We start from the raw sequence: 14,609 nt of genomic DNA on the forward strand, positions 1-14,609 counted from the left end.
CACCCTTACCTCTGGTGCCAGTTGGAGGTTCAGGGGGCCCCCAGTATCACCTTGGGTCTGATAATTCATTGGAAGGACTCATAGTACTCCCCGAAAGTTGTTAGGTCCGTAGGTACGGTTTATTACAGTGAGAGGATGCACGTGAAAATCAGCCAAGGGGAGAGACTCGTAGGCAGAATCCAGAGGTTCTGGTCATCCTCTCCCAGGGGAGTGTGGAAAGCGCTGACTTTCCCAGCAGTGACTGTGGCAGCACACACGGAGTAGTGCCAGCCAGGGCCTTGGTGTCCAGAGACTGTTGGGGTCAGCCATGGAAACCTGGTTGGCTGTCCTCGTGGCCGACCTCAGACTCTAGCCCTTCCGGAGGTCAAGCTGATACCCCATGGCCCAAAGCCTCCACCCCAAATCTCATTGTTGGACTACCTGTTGTGGCCCAAGGCCCCTAGGTAAACAAAGACACCTTCTCTTAGGGACCACCTCCTAGCAGCCCAGGGCAAAGGCCAGACGTCTGGGTAAGGTTAATTCCTTCCTATACAAGTTGTATCTACATAGCCTGGTAAAGCACCAGGCATACCCTGTATACTCTGTAAATAATTTTCAATGAATGAACAAATATCTAATCTTATGGATATAACACTTTTTTTTACTTTTTTTTTAATAGATTTATTTTATTTATTTATTTTTGGCTGCATTGGGTCTTCGTTGCTGCGCGCGGGCTTTCTCTAGTTGTGGCGAGTGAGGGCTACTCTTCATTGCCGTGCGCAGGCTTCTCATTGCTGTGGCTTCTCGTTGCAGAGCACAGGCTCTAGGCGCGTGGGCTTCAGTAGTTGTGGCAGGCGGGCTCAGTAGTTGTGGCTCACGGGCTCTAGAGGGCAGGCTCAGCAGTTGTGGGCACGGGCTTAGTTGCTCCGCAGCATGTGGATCTTCCCAGACCAGGGCTCGAACCCGTGTCCCCTGCATTGGCAGGTGGATTCTTAACCACTGCGCCACCAGGGAAGCCCCGGATATAACACTTTTAACCATTGACCTGTTCTTGGTCGTTAAGACTGTTTCCAAATCTTTGCTGTTAGAAGACACGATGCAGTAAATAGCTACACGTGTAAATTTAAGATAGAGCTCTAAGAGTCAGGTTGTCAGGTAAAGACATGACTACTTGTAAGGCTTTGACCCATATTGTCTGGCTGCCTTCCACAAAGGTTGTAACAGTTTACGGGCCTGCCGGCAGTCTCTCCAGGGTTGGTATCTTTTTTGTTTTGCTTCTTAATCTGTGTCAGTATGACAGGGGAAAAGGTATTGCAGATTGTTTTTTAAGATAGTAATGTACACCATTCATGTTTCTTATGTTACAAATTTTCTGTTTCTTTTTTTTAACATCTTTATTGGAGTATAATTGCTTTACAATGGTGTGTTAGTTTCTGCTTTATAACAAAGTGAATCAGCTATAGGTATACATATATCCCCATATCCCCTCCCTCTTGTGTCTCCCTCACACCCAAATCTTCTGTTTCTGTTCTTTGGGAATTTCTTTAGGGTTTTTCTTCATATACTTGAGAATATTAACCTAGTGTCTGTCAAAATTATTGAAATATTTTTCAGATTTGTTTTTGTTTATGATGTTTTGGTTATAGATGTTTCTATTTTTAATGTAGTCATGTTTAGCTGTCTTTTTATTTATTCAGTTACTTTCATTCTTTAAAATGCCTTCCCCACATCAAAATCAGTTGTTAAATACTAACCTATATTATCCTCTGATTTAGTTGTGGTTTTATTTTCTTACATATAATTTTTTCATTCATCTGAAATGTTTCTTAAGGACATCCCTAGGGATATTTCATTACTTAACTTTTTTACTATTATAAATGGACTCTTTACCCTCAAGGGAGAAATTATTGCTGTTAAGCAGGAAATTCATTTAATTTTTAATGTTTTTGTACCAGTCTGTCTTACTGAATTTTCTTCTTATTTTTTCTGTTGATTTTCCTGGTGGTTCTAAGTATAAAATTATCTCTCAATAATATTAATCTTAGTTTATTCCTTTATGTATTGGACAAAATTACCCCCCAAAATGTTTAGTAATAGTGTTCTTGGTAGACATCCTGATCATATTCTAACCTTAACGAGAATACATCCGATTTTGTGTTTTAGTGTATCTCCTGGGCATTTATATGGGAATTAAGGGAAAACTCCAGGCATGACTTCCTGCCCACACTTGTGTGGAAGTCCAGTTAAAATCCACATCTGTATTTATAGTGGCTATTTTATAAAATTAGTAGACACAAAGTCAAGTCTTTAAGAGTCAGTACTGTGGAAGGCTCTGTGTCAGTCAGCCCCGCTGGGACCACCGCTTCCTCCCCATGAGCCGACCCCGTGGCGGGGGGGTGAGGTGCAGGCGAGCCCCCTGCGGCCCCAGGGCCGTGGCCGGCTGGTTGCTGGATGGGTGGGTGACTTGCCTGCGCTGAGTCTCTGCAGTCTGTCCCCTCCAGAACCTGAGGCTGCGCTCGTCTCTGCCTGGCCTCCCGGGAGCTGTGCCCGTGTCCGCACAGCCGGTGTCGAGCAGAGACTGAGCAGGGAGTCCGCTTGCGGATGCAGCCCTGCTCACGGGCTGGGAGGCTGGGCCCCCGTCCCACCTCAGGCTCTTTTCAGGTCTGTCACTGCCTTCCCCGGGCCAGCTCTGTTTCTGAGCTGCAGGTGGTCACGTTTTGATGCCCTGCCCTGCAGCCCTTGCTGGAGGACTAAACTGTGCTCCCTTTCCTGTGCTCCCATAAAGGCCCTAGACCACAGCCCCCTCCACCCTCCAAGGGGCATTCCCCTCTCTGGGCTCCCGATCATCCTTCAGTTGAACAGTGCCCGGAAGGTTCTAAGTCCGGAAGCCTGAGTCTAAGCCCTCTGCCTGAGCCCACACGCTGTCTCGGAGCCTCGCCGGTCCCAGCCACCTTCTCGCCCACTACACCCAGGCTTTCATGAGTTCTCACCATGTGACAGCCAGCCCACCTGCTGCTGTGTCCGGGAAGTGGGGGCAGGATTGGGGAGCAGGCCGGACCGTCCAGTGCCTGAATTTCTCTCTCCAGATGCTCTTCTTCAAATTATTTGGTTTACGTTTGTACCCCCATTTGTTGTTTAGTTGCTGCTGATAGTCTTTTTAGCAGATCTGTTTTGTTATTATTTTTGTTTATTTTATTGGAGATTTGAAGGAGGAAGAGGCTATGAATCTGCTTCTCTCATAACCTTGAATGGAATCCTCACCTGGTAACTTTATAATTAGGAAAAGCTAGTGCTTCTCAGATTTCTACCATTCAACAAAAGGTCCAAGACTTCCCTGCTTTAATTCTCTCAGTCCTGCTTTATTAGAAAATGCCTAAGGGTCACATTTTAAAATAACTCATCTCACTATTCTAAGCTCTCTTTCTGGCCTGATCCAAAATGTTGTTCACTGCTGAAGTCCACCTTGGGTCCTTTGAGTATTTTAGCCCTCGTTGTTTTCCTCCTGCTTGAGCCAGGATGTAGAATAGTGTTATGCAGAGTAACAGACAGAATGGCTACATCTGTTCTCACCCTCTTGTTGTTGTTACAAGAATCTTTTGTGGGTATTGTCCTAAGAATTCCAGGCTACGGGATCCATTTTTTGTTCTTGATTATATAATTACTTGAAATTATTGTATCATTTTTTTATAGGAACCAACAGTGAAAGAACCTGAAATTAACACAACCCTTCAGATACATTTCTTTGGAAAAAGAGGAGAAAGAAAACTTCACTATAAAGAATTTCGAAGGTAAATGCAAATATTTATATTCATTTAGGGAAATTTTATAGGTAAGAGATAAAGAAACAACTGAATACATTTATTTATGTCCCAGAACTGCAGGCCATAAAACCAGATACAGTATCTCTGAGAGGAAAAACCTATGAAATGTAAACTAAAGTTACTGTGCTCAAAAATACCTCTAACCTATTATGAAAAGTAGTATTCGTTTTACAGACTACAATAATTATTCTTAGTAACTTACTGTTTGCAGCTAGAAGAGAGAGATGCCCCTCGTATCAGTTAGTTCTTAATTCACGACAAACCAGCCCAGCTTAAAACAGTGACCATTCGTTATTGCCACGAGTCTTTGCGTCAGCTGGGTGCTTCTCCAGCGGGGGCCAGAATCAGGCCTTCTAGACTGGACAGGCCCCTGCTGTTGCCGTCTGCTGATGGTTGGCTGGAGCTGGAGCTGGGGCCGGCTCTGCTGAGACGGCACAGCCGGGACAGCCCAGCTCTGCTCCCGCCGCCCCCGCCCCCAGCCCAGGGGTCGGCAGCCCTTCTTTGTAAAGGGCCAGGCAGTGAGTACGGTCTCTGTCCTGGCTGCGCAGCTCAGCCGTCACAGCGTGAAAGCAGCTGTGAACAGTGCAGGCGTGTGGATGCGTTGGCATGTGGTGAGCGTGTCTGTGGTCCAGTCCAGCTTGCGGACCTCGCCGCGCTCACGTCTTCATCTGCAGGGAGGGAATCGCACTTACAGTCTGGCATTGTAAGCACCGCAGTGTTGTGTCCTGTTTACCTCCTCCCTGGCAAGAACAACTCCATGCGGAACCAGACCCTGTGCTCGCGGGCCTCCCCGCTAACCAGAGTCTTAGAACAAATACCAGAAAGCAGCTCAGAATGGTGGAAAAGCACCGATTTGGGAGGAAGGAGACGCCTCTTGTCAACTCAGTGCCGCTAACTAAAGACTGCCTGAGTGCATTCCATGTGCTGCTGTGTGCCGGGCTGTGCCTCAGACGCAGGGCTGGTCCCTCCTGGGAACCATCCAGTAAACGTGCAGAGAACATTTGAGCGCATTCGGTCAGTGCTGTCACAGGTGGGCAGGGCTTTGGGCGGCACAGAAGGTTGCCTCTGGAGTGGGAGGTCAGGAAGCTTTCTGGAGGAAACAGCCCTGCGCCGACCTTGACAGATGAGCAGGAATCAGCCAGGGGGAGAGGGTCGGGGAGGGAGGCGCGGAGACCAGCGCGAGGAAAGACACGCGGGAGAACGTATGGCTCGTCCAGGAATCAGAGAGGGCAGGCGTGGTAGAGAAATAAACAGGCGTAAGGGGTGGGCCGAGGTGAGGGCGGAGGCCCGGGAGGCGTACGCGTCCTGTGCGAGGGCTCACGCGCCAGAAGGTCCAGCCTGAGTTACGCCGTGAGGGAGGCCCCGCAGGGGGCCCGCGCTGGGTGCCTGGTCAGATGGGCGTCACTCTGGCGGGATGGTGGGCAACGACAAGGGGGATCCGATGCGACACGAGGCCGCTGGGCTACTGCAGATGAGGAGTGACAGGAGCCCTGAACCAGTGGGGTGGCGATAAAGACTTTGGACTGGGCGTTTTCAAGACACATTTAGGAGATAAAATTGTAGGGCTTAGTGATTGTTTAAAGTTGCTTCTAACTTTAAGTTTCCTTAAAGGGAATAATTTCATTTAGAATGCTTACTTTAAAGTTTTTCTTAAAGTTTCTGTAATTAATGGGACCTGTGAAATTTGTAATACCATTATGCAATTTAAAAAAAGATCCAATTAACAAAGAATGCCTTAAATGCAGATTTTCAGGGACTTGTCTCTTGGATGGAGCAGGCCGCCCCTAAAGTTAGCATTACTGGGCTAGAATTCGGCAATCATAACATGTGTCTAACATTTTGCGTAAGTTGTAAAGTAACAGAAAATAGCTTCCATATATTATATTATGAATATATAATATAATATAATATAAAATTATATATATAATTTTTAACTGGTCACCATTATAGTGGCCAAATTAATCATTGAAATTGCACAAGAAGTTCTTTCAGTATGTGTTATGTGGAGCTTATAGTTCTGTTTTTATGGGAGTATAACGTATAATCCTTCCTTATAAAAAGATGTTTGCCTTTTCTCTTCTGACCTTTGTCTTAGCATCCTCTTTACAGCTTGTCTGATAAAGGATATTGTTTTATAAAGTACAGCTTATAAGTCTCAAGGAAAGGCGGGGAAGGTGACACAGAGTTAGTGTGTCGAACCAGACGAACAGGCACCGGCACAGAGCGGGTAGACACCATCGCCGGCTGCCTGGGTAGTCTGAGCATCAGTAGTTTCTCCCCTGAACTATACATATGCTGATAACGAACTGAATTTTCACAATTAAAGTACCTGTTGATTTCATAACAATGAATAGACACCAAAATTCCAGGAGATAGAACTTAAATTATACTTTAGCTTTTACTGAAATGGCTAAGTGGTATTTCAGCTGGAGAATCTGACTAGCTGTAGAAGTAAAAAAAAAAAAAAAAAAAAAAAACAAAAAAACCCGAACAAGCAACCAATTTATCCACATGTTCCCTCAGTCACTGGTAAGTTTCTCTTGACACCAGATGGCATCTACTAAGTCCGTCTGTCCCTCTGGTCACCTGGGGGGACTACTTCCTTGAAAGCCCACCCAATGCCCCCAGCCACCTAGCAGGCAACTGCAGGACCACCTCTTTCAGAAACTGTGACTGCTCGAAACTTAAAGACAAACCTGGCTCTGAATTTCACCTCTCCAATGTCTAGTTACATGATCTATTATAATAGTTATACCTGCATCTCCTATAAGCTTGTGAACAGCCTCACGGAGTGGGTCTCACCATCACCATCTCACTGGTGAAGGAACAGACCCGACACTCGGGTCCAATCGCTTGTCCATCAAATCACACTAAGCAAACTGTCAAGTTCCGCACTGGAACCCAGGTTTGTCTAAATCATAAATATGTGGTTTTTTCAAAATATAATATTGTTTCTCTAAATGAGAAAACTAATGTCTCTAGGCAAATACCATAGTTAGCTACCACAACACTAACTCTTGATTGGTAAACTTGCAAATTAGTAGTAAATACTCTACAAGACACCGTGGCCTAAAAAACCCAGATAAGCAAAACAGATTTTTCCCGTTGTTTCCAATTATGACACTGTCTTCCAATTAAGACACTAATTTATAAACTATTTAATTTGTTCAGGATGCATTTGGTGGCCTTTTGTACTGTAAATTATTCAATTCAGGTATTTATGTCCAGTATCATGTCCCAGACTTTCATGTCATGACAAGACATATAATTTGAGACAAGATTTTATCATTAAGCATATTTAATGTTCTTCAAAAGTAGTATAATTAGTTAAGATGAAAGAGCTTAAACCAGACAATGGATAGTTTAACAACAATTAAGTTTATAATATTTCAGCCTCAGGTAGAGCCCAAAGAAAAAGAAAAAGGAAAGGAACAGTTAGTAATGTTTTTATACCATATTTTCTACTTCCCTTATCACTGTACACTCATTTGCAAGTAAAACACCCTTTTAACAATCCTTATAAGAATCAATTGATGCCATCACAGTACCCAGTACAGTAAAACTCAGTAAAACGGAGGACAAAGCGTATCAGTAAAAGAGTTAGTTGATCAGCCCAAACTTGAAATGCTTCAAATTTTAGATAACATTCTGCTTTGACCCAAAGACACACGGCATTGATAAATAAATTCATGTATCCAGTACATTCAGAAAATGTTGTAGGAAACCGATTCTTACCTATCACACAGGTAGAAGCCTGAAATCAAACTCCCCCTTCATACTTTTAAGGTCTGTGGAATAAATGCAGGCTCTAAAGCAAGTAAATTTTTCACAGTGACAGTTCTTCTCCCATTGAACGAGAATATCCCTCTTTTGCTCCCCATGTATATTTCTGTTAAATTGTGACATGACATGTAGGACAGATCTTTTAACACGTGGAAGGTACGTAAGGGGATCTGCAACGTATTGACCCTCACGGAGGTGCTGCGTAAGGTGCCTGCAATCCATTTACAGCACTAAAGGCAAAGCCATGCGTTCCTGACATCCATCTCATACTTTAACATTTAGATTTATGGAGAACTTACAGACGGAGGTCCAAGAAATGGAGTTCCTTCAGTTCTCTAAAGGTTTGAGTTTCATGAGAAAAGAAGACTTTGCAGAATGGCTCCTTTTTTTCACCAACACTGAAAATAAAGACGTTTATTGGAAAAATGTGAGCGAGAAGCTGTCCGCAGGAGAGGTTGGTGCACCTTTTTATTATGCTCATGATGAAAATGAAACAACAAGTTAGACGTGTTTATATAATTCAATAAAGTAACTTCCAAATTAATCAAGACTAACCTACTCTCTGTTATATTGTGTGATGCATGAAATGATGATTGCCGAACTGTTAATAATGATGAATGGACAGTGGTGAGATTTTGAGTGATTTTTACTTTATTCCAAAACAATTTTTTTTGAAACGGGCGTGTGTTTTTTTTCTTTGTTTTTTAATTTCCCTCATTATGTGTCCCACTACCCCAAATTAAAACACAGACCTTGGGACTTCCCTGGTGGCACAGTGGTTAAGAATCCGCCTGCCAATGCAGGGGACACGGGTTGGAGCCCTGGTCCGGGAAGATCCCACATGCCGCGGAGCCACTAAGCCCCTGCACCACAACTACTGAGCCTGTGCTCTAGAGCCCGCGAGCCACAACTACGGAGCCCGCTCGCCTGGAGCCCGTGCTCCACAACAAGAGAAGACACCACAATGAGAAGCCCGTGCTCCACAACAAGAGAAGCCACCACAATGAGAAGCCCGTGCTCCACAACAAGAGAAGCCACCGCAATGAGAAGCCCGCGCACCGCAACAAAGAGTAGCCCCCACTCGCCGCAACTAGAGAAAGCCCGCGTGCAGCAATGAAGACCCAACGCAGCCATAAATAAATAAATAAATAAATTTATTTATTTTTTTTAAAAAACCCAGACCTTATTTTACCTCTTAGTGGGCATATGTTTTTATATAATTTTTTTAAAGCTATCTCTATAATGAGGAAAAAGATAATAAAATATAATGAAGATCTCATTTATAATTGCAATAGAGATATATAATAATTAGAAATAAATTTAACAAGAAATATATAGAAAAAACTTGAAAGCCTTGACGGATAGAAAAGAAAACTCATCTAACTGTAGAGACATCCCCTGGTGTTGACTAGAATGTCTTAGTATTATAAACATAGCAGTTGTCCCTTAAATCAGTCTGTAAGTGTAATGTTGTACAGTCTGAACAGCCTAGGTTTGCTGCACTTTCACATTAGCCCTGGAAGCCCAAGGCTGACACGGGAGAGCTTCCTTCTCAGTCATGCTGCACATCCCTTGTGGGCTGCTGGGAGACCCTGCCCACGCAGTTGCTGGGGGACCCACACTCTCCGAGGCTCCGCCCCTTTGGAGCTCCCCCATCTGCTAGAAACACCAGCCTCAGAGGCAGGAAAAGAAAGGAGTGAGTCACATTCCAGCAATTAAATCTTTAGGCCTGGAAGCATCACACTCGGCCACTGGCCGGACTGATCGCATGACCACACGTTACTGCAAGGAAGCCAAGCAGCGTGGTCCTGACATGTGCAGGTCTCAGGAGAGCACCAGATACTGGTGACCAGCAACAGGCATCCGTAAAAAGGCCTTGGATTCTTGAGAGGGAGCCAGACAAGCCACAGGTCTGTGTGAAACTGCTGACGAGGGGGCAGGGGGTACACGGAAGTCTCTGCACCTTCCCCGCACTTTTGCTGTGAGCCTAAAACTGCTCTAAAAAAATGACATCTTTAAAAAAAAGAAAGCTGAGATATTAAAATGCGTCACCAAACATTGGAACTAAAACAGTGTTACTGACAATGAATTTGACAAATCAGTTGAATGGAATATTAAGTCAGAAATAGATTACAAATACAGAAATTGAGTATGTGTAACCTCAGATTGCAAGTTGGTTGGGTAAAAGAAGAACTATTGAGTAAATGGCACTGGGGTAGCAATTCACTGGTCCTCTGAGAGAGAAAATGAAGGTAACCTCTACCTCACTCATTACTCTAAAATAAATTCTAGATGGATCAAAGAATTAAATGTTAAAGAGAAAACTGAAACTGAGTATAGAAGAAAACTTGTAAACAATGTCTTAGAGTGAGGTATATATACTAAGAGAAAACCTAGAAGCTTTCAATGAAATTGATTAAATTACTACCTAAAATGTAGACGTCTGTTGCCTCCCTCATCCCCCCAAAATTATAATCAAAGTCAAAAGAAAAAAATAAAAAAAAGGGGGGAAATACTGGCATCACATGTAATAGACCAATTTCTTTAACTTATAATGAGATCTTAAAAAATCAAGAACGTTGAAGGGTCTGACATTCTACCCTACCTAATATAGAAGATGGGATCTCAGATATCAATGCGTTAATTACTAAAGTGTCTGAGATTTTGTCATTTGCAAGTTAGCTTGTGCCACTTGACGGGTGCCAGCAGAAGACACAAGCCCGTTGGCTCAGAGCCAGAGAAGCTTACCGTTTGCAGCTTAGAGGCAGCTCAAGCACCACGTCTGCGTCCGCCCCCTGCCCCCAAGGCTCACGAAGTGGGTTCACGCTGCAGCCAAGGAGCCTGGGTCTTTCATGACGGACAGTAGGCAAGGCTGCCCTCTGCTCCGAGGGAGACGCCGTCTCTGTTCAAGGCTGTTCACTCTACAGACGTCCTGCAAAGGCCGTCTGGAGCGGAAGGGTGGCTGGGCCTCTGTTCACAAGATGCGCAGAAACGCCAGAGACCCTGGAGAGTTGCCTCCTAGTAACAGGTCACCCGCCAGCCCCTCAAGCCCCGGAGCAGAAATCCACAGATGACGGATGCGCATAGAAGTGCAGAGTGCTTGCTTACCTTCACTCACAATTACAGACATGCAGGTTGCAGCATTGACGGCAAACCATTTCTCACCAGCAGTGAAGCCAAAATCAGAAAGGTGGCCCCGGTGCCTGCTTTGAGACCACGACGTAGAGAAACAGCCACCCTCCGACGTGTGCTGCTGAGAGAGTACGGCGGGCAGGAGACGTGGAGGGGGCGCCCGCCGCGGACAACGGGCGCCTGTGCGTGTTTGGCACGAGGAGCGCGTCTCTGGAAGGACACACAAGGGGTGTGTCACAGGGGTGACAGAGGAAAGGAGGCTTTTCGTTTTTACTTACTGAATTGTTGGATTTTTTTTTTACCATGTACGCATATTACCTCTTCAAAAAATTAAATTAAAAAAAATAAAAATTCGACAAATTCACAAAATCTGAAAGCAGTGAAACTTGAATCAGCCTCACGTGTGCAGAGGGCATGGTCCCGAAGGTCTCCACAAAGAGAAAGTTTTTCAGGCAGGGAAGAATCTACTTTCAAAATAAGAATTTTTGTACTTTTCTTTTTTTTTTCAGTGGAAAAACTAGGTTCTTTAACTTATTTCTTGTTTAAGTGCATAGGTTTTAAAATCAGATGCGCCAAGGGTCAAGGCCTGACCGTTGTGTTCAGTAGCCTTAGAGGATGAACGTCTCCCTGAGAGGCCCCTGGCGGCTTAGCGAGGCCCCGACTGTGCACAGAGGAGAGGGCAGGTCCCTCTCACGCCAGAGCCCGGAGCTCCCCGGGCGCAAGAGCAAGGAGGCGGCCGCGCGACAGGATGCATTTGTCTCCTCGGGCTGCCACAGACCGGGGGCTTAACAGCAGTTCGAGGCGGTTGGGTGTCAGCGTGGTCAGTGTCTGGTTTGCTGCAGACGCAGCCTTCCTCCGCTCACACTCAGACCAGAGGCCCTGCTGTCTCTCCCTCTTCCCATCAGGACCCCAGCCCTCTCAGAACAGGGCCCACCCCTGAGACCTCGCTCAGCCCTAATGACCCCTGTCAAGGCCCCCTCCACGCACGGCCACGCTGGGGGGGGGGCTAAGGCTTCACGTAAGACCTTTGAGGAGATACAGCGGGGCTGTAACACACACCCCCAGCCCCGCGCTCGCAGCCCCGGGGCCCCCAGCCGTGCGCTCCCGCTCACACAGTGCTCAGTCTGCACGGTCACACCCAGGGCCCCTGCACTTAACCTCTTGGGGTTCCTCCTAATCTCTAGAATCTATAGTCGTATTGTTATTCTGCATCTCAGATGTTTCAATAGACTTGCTTAGAAAGATGTAAGTGCACAGGCTTTATGACAGAAAAGAGGACTCACGGGTGTATTCGTAAAATTATTTAATGTGTTTACAAGATTGTAATAAAGACTCACTTTGTTATTTTATTAGAGCATTAGTTTGGATGAGTTCAAGTCATTTTGTCACTTTGCGACCCACTTGGAAGACTTTGCTATTGCCATGCAGATGTTTAGTTTAGCTCATCGCCCCGTCAGACTAGGTAAGTTATATGAATCACTTAATTTTTATCATCTGTAAACAGTATCACTCTGTTCTTCACCTGGTTGATACCAATCAAGGGACCACTTACCAGAAAAAACAGTTGATTGGCCTTTCAGTGAATTCAATGTGGGTATTCCAGATTTACAACAATTTGTTTAACAATTTATTAACAGTAATTTTTTTGCTTTTACTTTACCTTTCCCCTGAGAAGTAGAAGGAAATATTTAAATATCTGTGTTCAAAACTCTGGTTACATTAAAATAGCCTGCTGACATTTGTCAGCCAAGTTTATCATTTGAACACATTGTTGATGAGTATTTTTGTTCTTGTTTTACTTCCCAAATGATAAATATACAGATTTGTGTTTACTTCTCAAACAATAAACACTTTTAGACTATTTTACATTGTTGATGAGTTTTTATATTTTCTCCTTTTAGCGGAGTTTAAGAGAGCTGTGAAGGTAGCAACAGGACAAGAACTCTCCAACAATATTTTGGACGCCGTCTTCAAGATCTTTGATGTGGATGGTGATGAGTGTCTCAGTCATGAAGAGTTCCTTGGGGTGTTAAAAAACAGGATGCATCGAGGTTTATGGGTAACAGATTTTGAGTTTTTAAATAGTTACATGTTTATATGTAGTTAAATGAATGGAAGTAAACCTAGAATTTGAGCAAATGTATAGTCTTAAATGGAGTTTTCATCATTTTTGCAGAGATTATAAGCTATAGTTACAACACTGAAGTATCTCCTACAGATGGGATCCCCCGTTTTTCTTTGCTTCTTTTTAAAATAGTCTGAATCAGGAAGCACTACTCAGAAGTCATAGCCTAGAATTTTACTTTGGGCTTTGCAGTTAGACACCTAGACTCAAACCCCAGCCCTGTCACGTATTAACTGCCAAATCTTGCAAAGCCACTTAATTTTTCTGAGCCTCAGATTCCTCATCTGTAACGGTGAGAAACTAACAGAATCTACCAGAAAGAATTATTATGAGAGTTAAGCATAAAATATTTAATGTAGTGGCTGAGACACTTGAAGTAAATGTTAGCTCTTATCATTATTCACTCAAATTCATATATTGGTCTATAACTGAGGGACAAATCAAACTCAATATTTTGTTTAGCTTAGAATCTGCTAGAAACACTCATGAAAGCCGCCCGCAGGTTGAAAACAAGGTTCCAGGAGATGATAAGTAGGTAATGAGTCCAGAAGAAAGGCAGGAGGGAGAACAGGAGAGAGACTGCGGTGGGTTCATGTAAACAGAGCTGTTCATTTACAGCTTAGAAGAGCACATTCATTTTCCTGCTGCAGACATTATTTACGGAAAATGAACAAATACGATTTCCACCAGCAGACGTGATTTACAAGCTTGTGGTTATCCAGCACCTCATAGTTAATGATCATATTCCTGGAAATTAAACCAGCCTTTCCAGTTAACAGTTTCACATATCCGGCAGCCTCTTCGCCGTTTCTCAAAAACATATTAAAGAGAAGAGCTTCAAATCAATGATAGGAAAAGGACATAAATATAATCTGAAATCGACTTTTGCTTCCACTTGGTGGATTTCCAGCAATGCTGTGCATGTGGTCACCAGGAGCCAAATGTTTTCTAACCTTTGCTTTCTCCTTTAACTGAGAGAAATAATAGCCACACAGTACTTGTGTGAATTATATTATATATCACTATACTATTGGGTTGGCCAAAGAGTTCATTCGTGTTTCCCCAGACGAACTCTTTGGCCAGCCCACTGTTTCTTCTTAAGGCTTCTCATCAAGTATATTGTGACTTATGGTTTCTTTCTTTTTAATTTTAGCCAAGGTTAGGTCAAAGTTTTAGGCTTATAATTTTTGTTCCACATAGCTAACTGAAGTTCACCAGAAAACCAGAAACATTATAAAATATTATAAAAGGAAAACATTATGAAATAATTACATTTTAAAACCAACAAATGAAAGAAAGCCACACGAAGTCTTTGTTACCTTGTTGGGGAGGAGCCTCCATTCTCTCGGGACCCTGGGGGACCTGTACTCACGTTCACTTCTCATCCTTTACCTTGAGTTTACAGTCTCCTGCAGTCACCGTCACAGCGTCATCACCTCCAGCCCTTTCTGGAGGAACGTGGGGCTTGTGCAGCGACAAGCGCGTGTGAACCGGGTTTAACTCACAGACCGTGACCCTTAGTTTTCATTTTTGGTTAACAGGTGCCGCAACAGCTCAGTATACAAGAATACTGGAAATGTGTGAAAAAAGAAAGCATTAAAGGAGTGAAAGAAGTCTGGAAACAAGCAGGAAGAGGTCTTTTATAGAAAAACAATGTGGGAATTATGTTGCTCCAAGTGTCGGAACTTAGGATGTCTTAAAGTACTACATGGTTATCTTCTTAAGTCTTCACTGATTTCCTTTGTAATATAAAGGTGCCTTGTATTTGC

At 44.0% G+C, this 14,609-nt stretch overlaps 1 protein-coding gene across 2 annotated transcripts in view; it reads left to right on the plus strand.

Annotated features, from left to right (window-relative positions):
- MICU2 (mitochondrial calcium uptake 2) overlaps positions 1-14,609 on the plus strand; it is an 89,201-nt gene extending 74,592 nt beyond the window's left edge. For both annotated transcript variants that reach the window (XM_082435135.1, XM_082435134.1), the window contains 5 exons: positions 3,670-3,767; positions 7,866-8,037; positions 12,069-12,177; positions 12,617-12,774; positions 14,382-14,609. In XM_082435135.1, coding sequence (XP_082291261.1) covers positions 3,670-3,767; positions 7,866-8,037; positions 12,069-12,177; positions 12,617-12,774; positions 14,382-14,486 — 642 coding nt within the window. In that variant the 3' untranslated portion in view covers positions 14,487-14,609. The remainder of the gene's footprint in view (positions 1-3,669; positions 3,768-7,865; positions 8,038-12,068; positions 12,178-12,616; positions 12,775-14,381) is intronic.

This window comes from Balaenoptera physalus, assembly GCF_965194825.1.
Source record: "Balaenoptera physalus genome assembly, chromosome: 18".
In the NCBI taxonomy this organism is placed as follows: domain Eukaryota; kingdom Metazoa; phylum Chordata; class Mammalia; order Artiodactyla; family Balaenopteridae; genus Balaenoptera; species Balaenoptera physalus.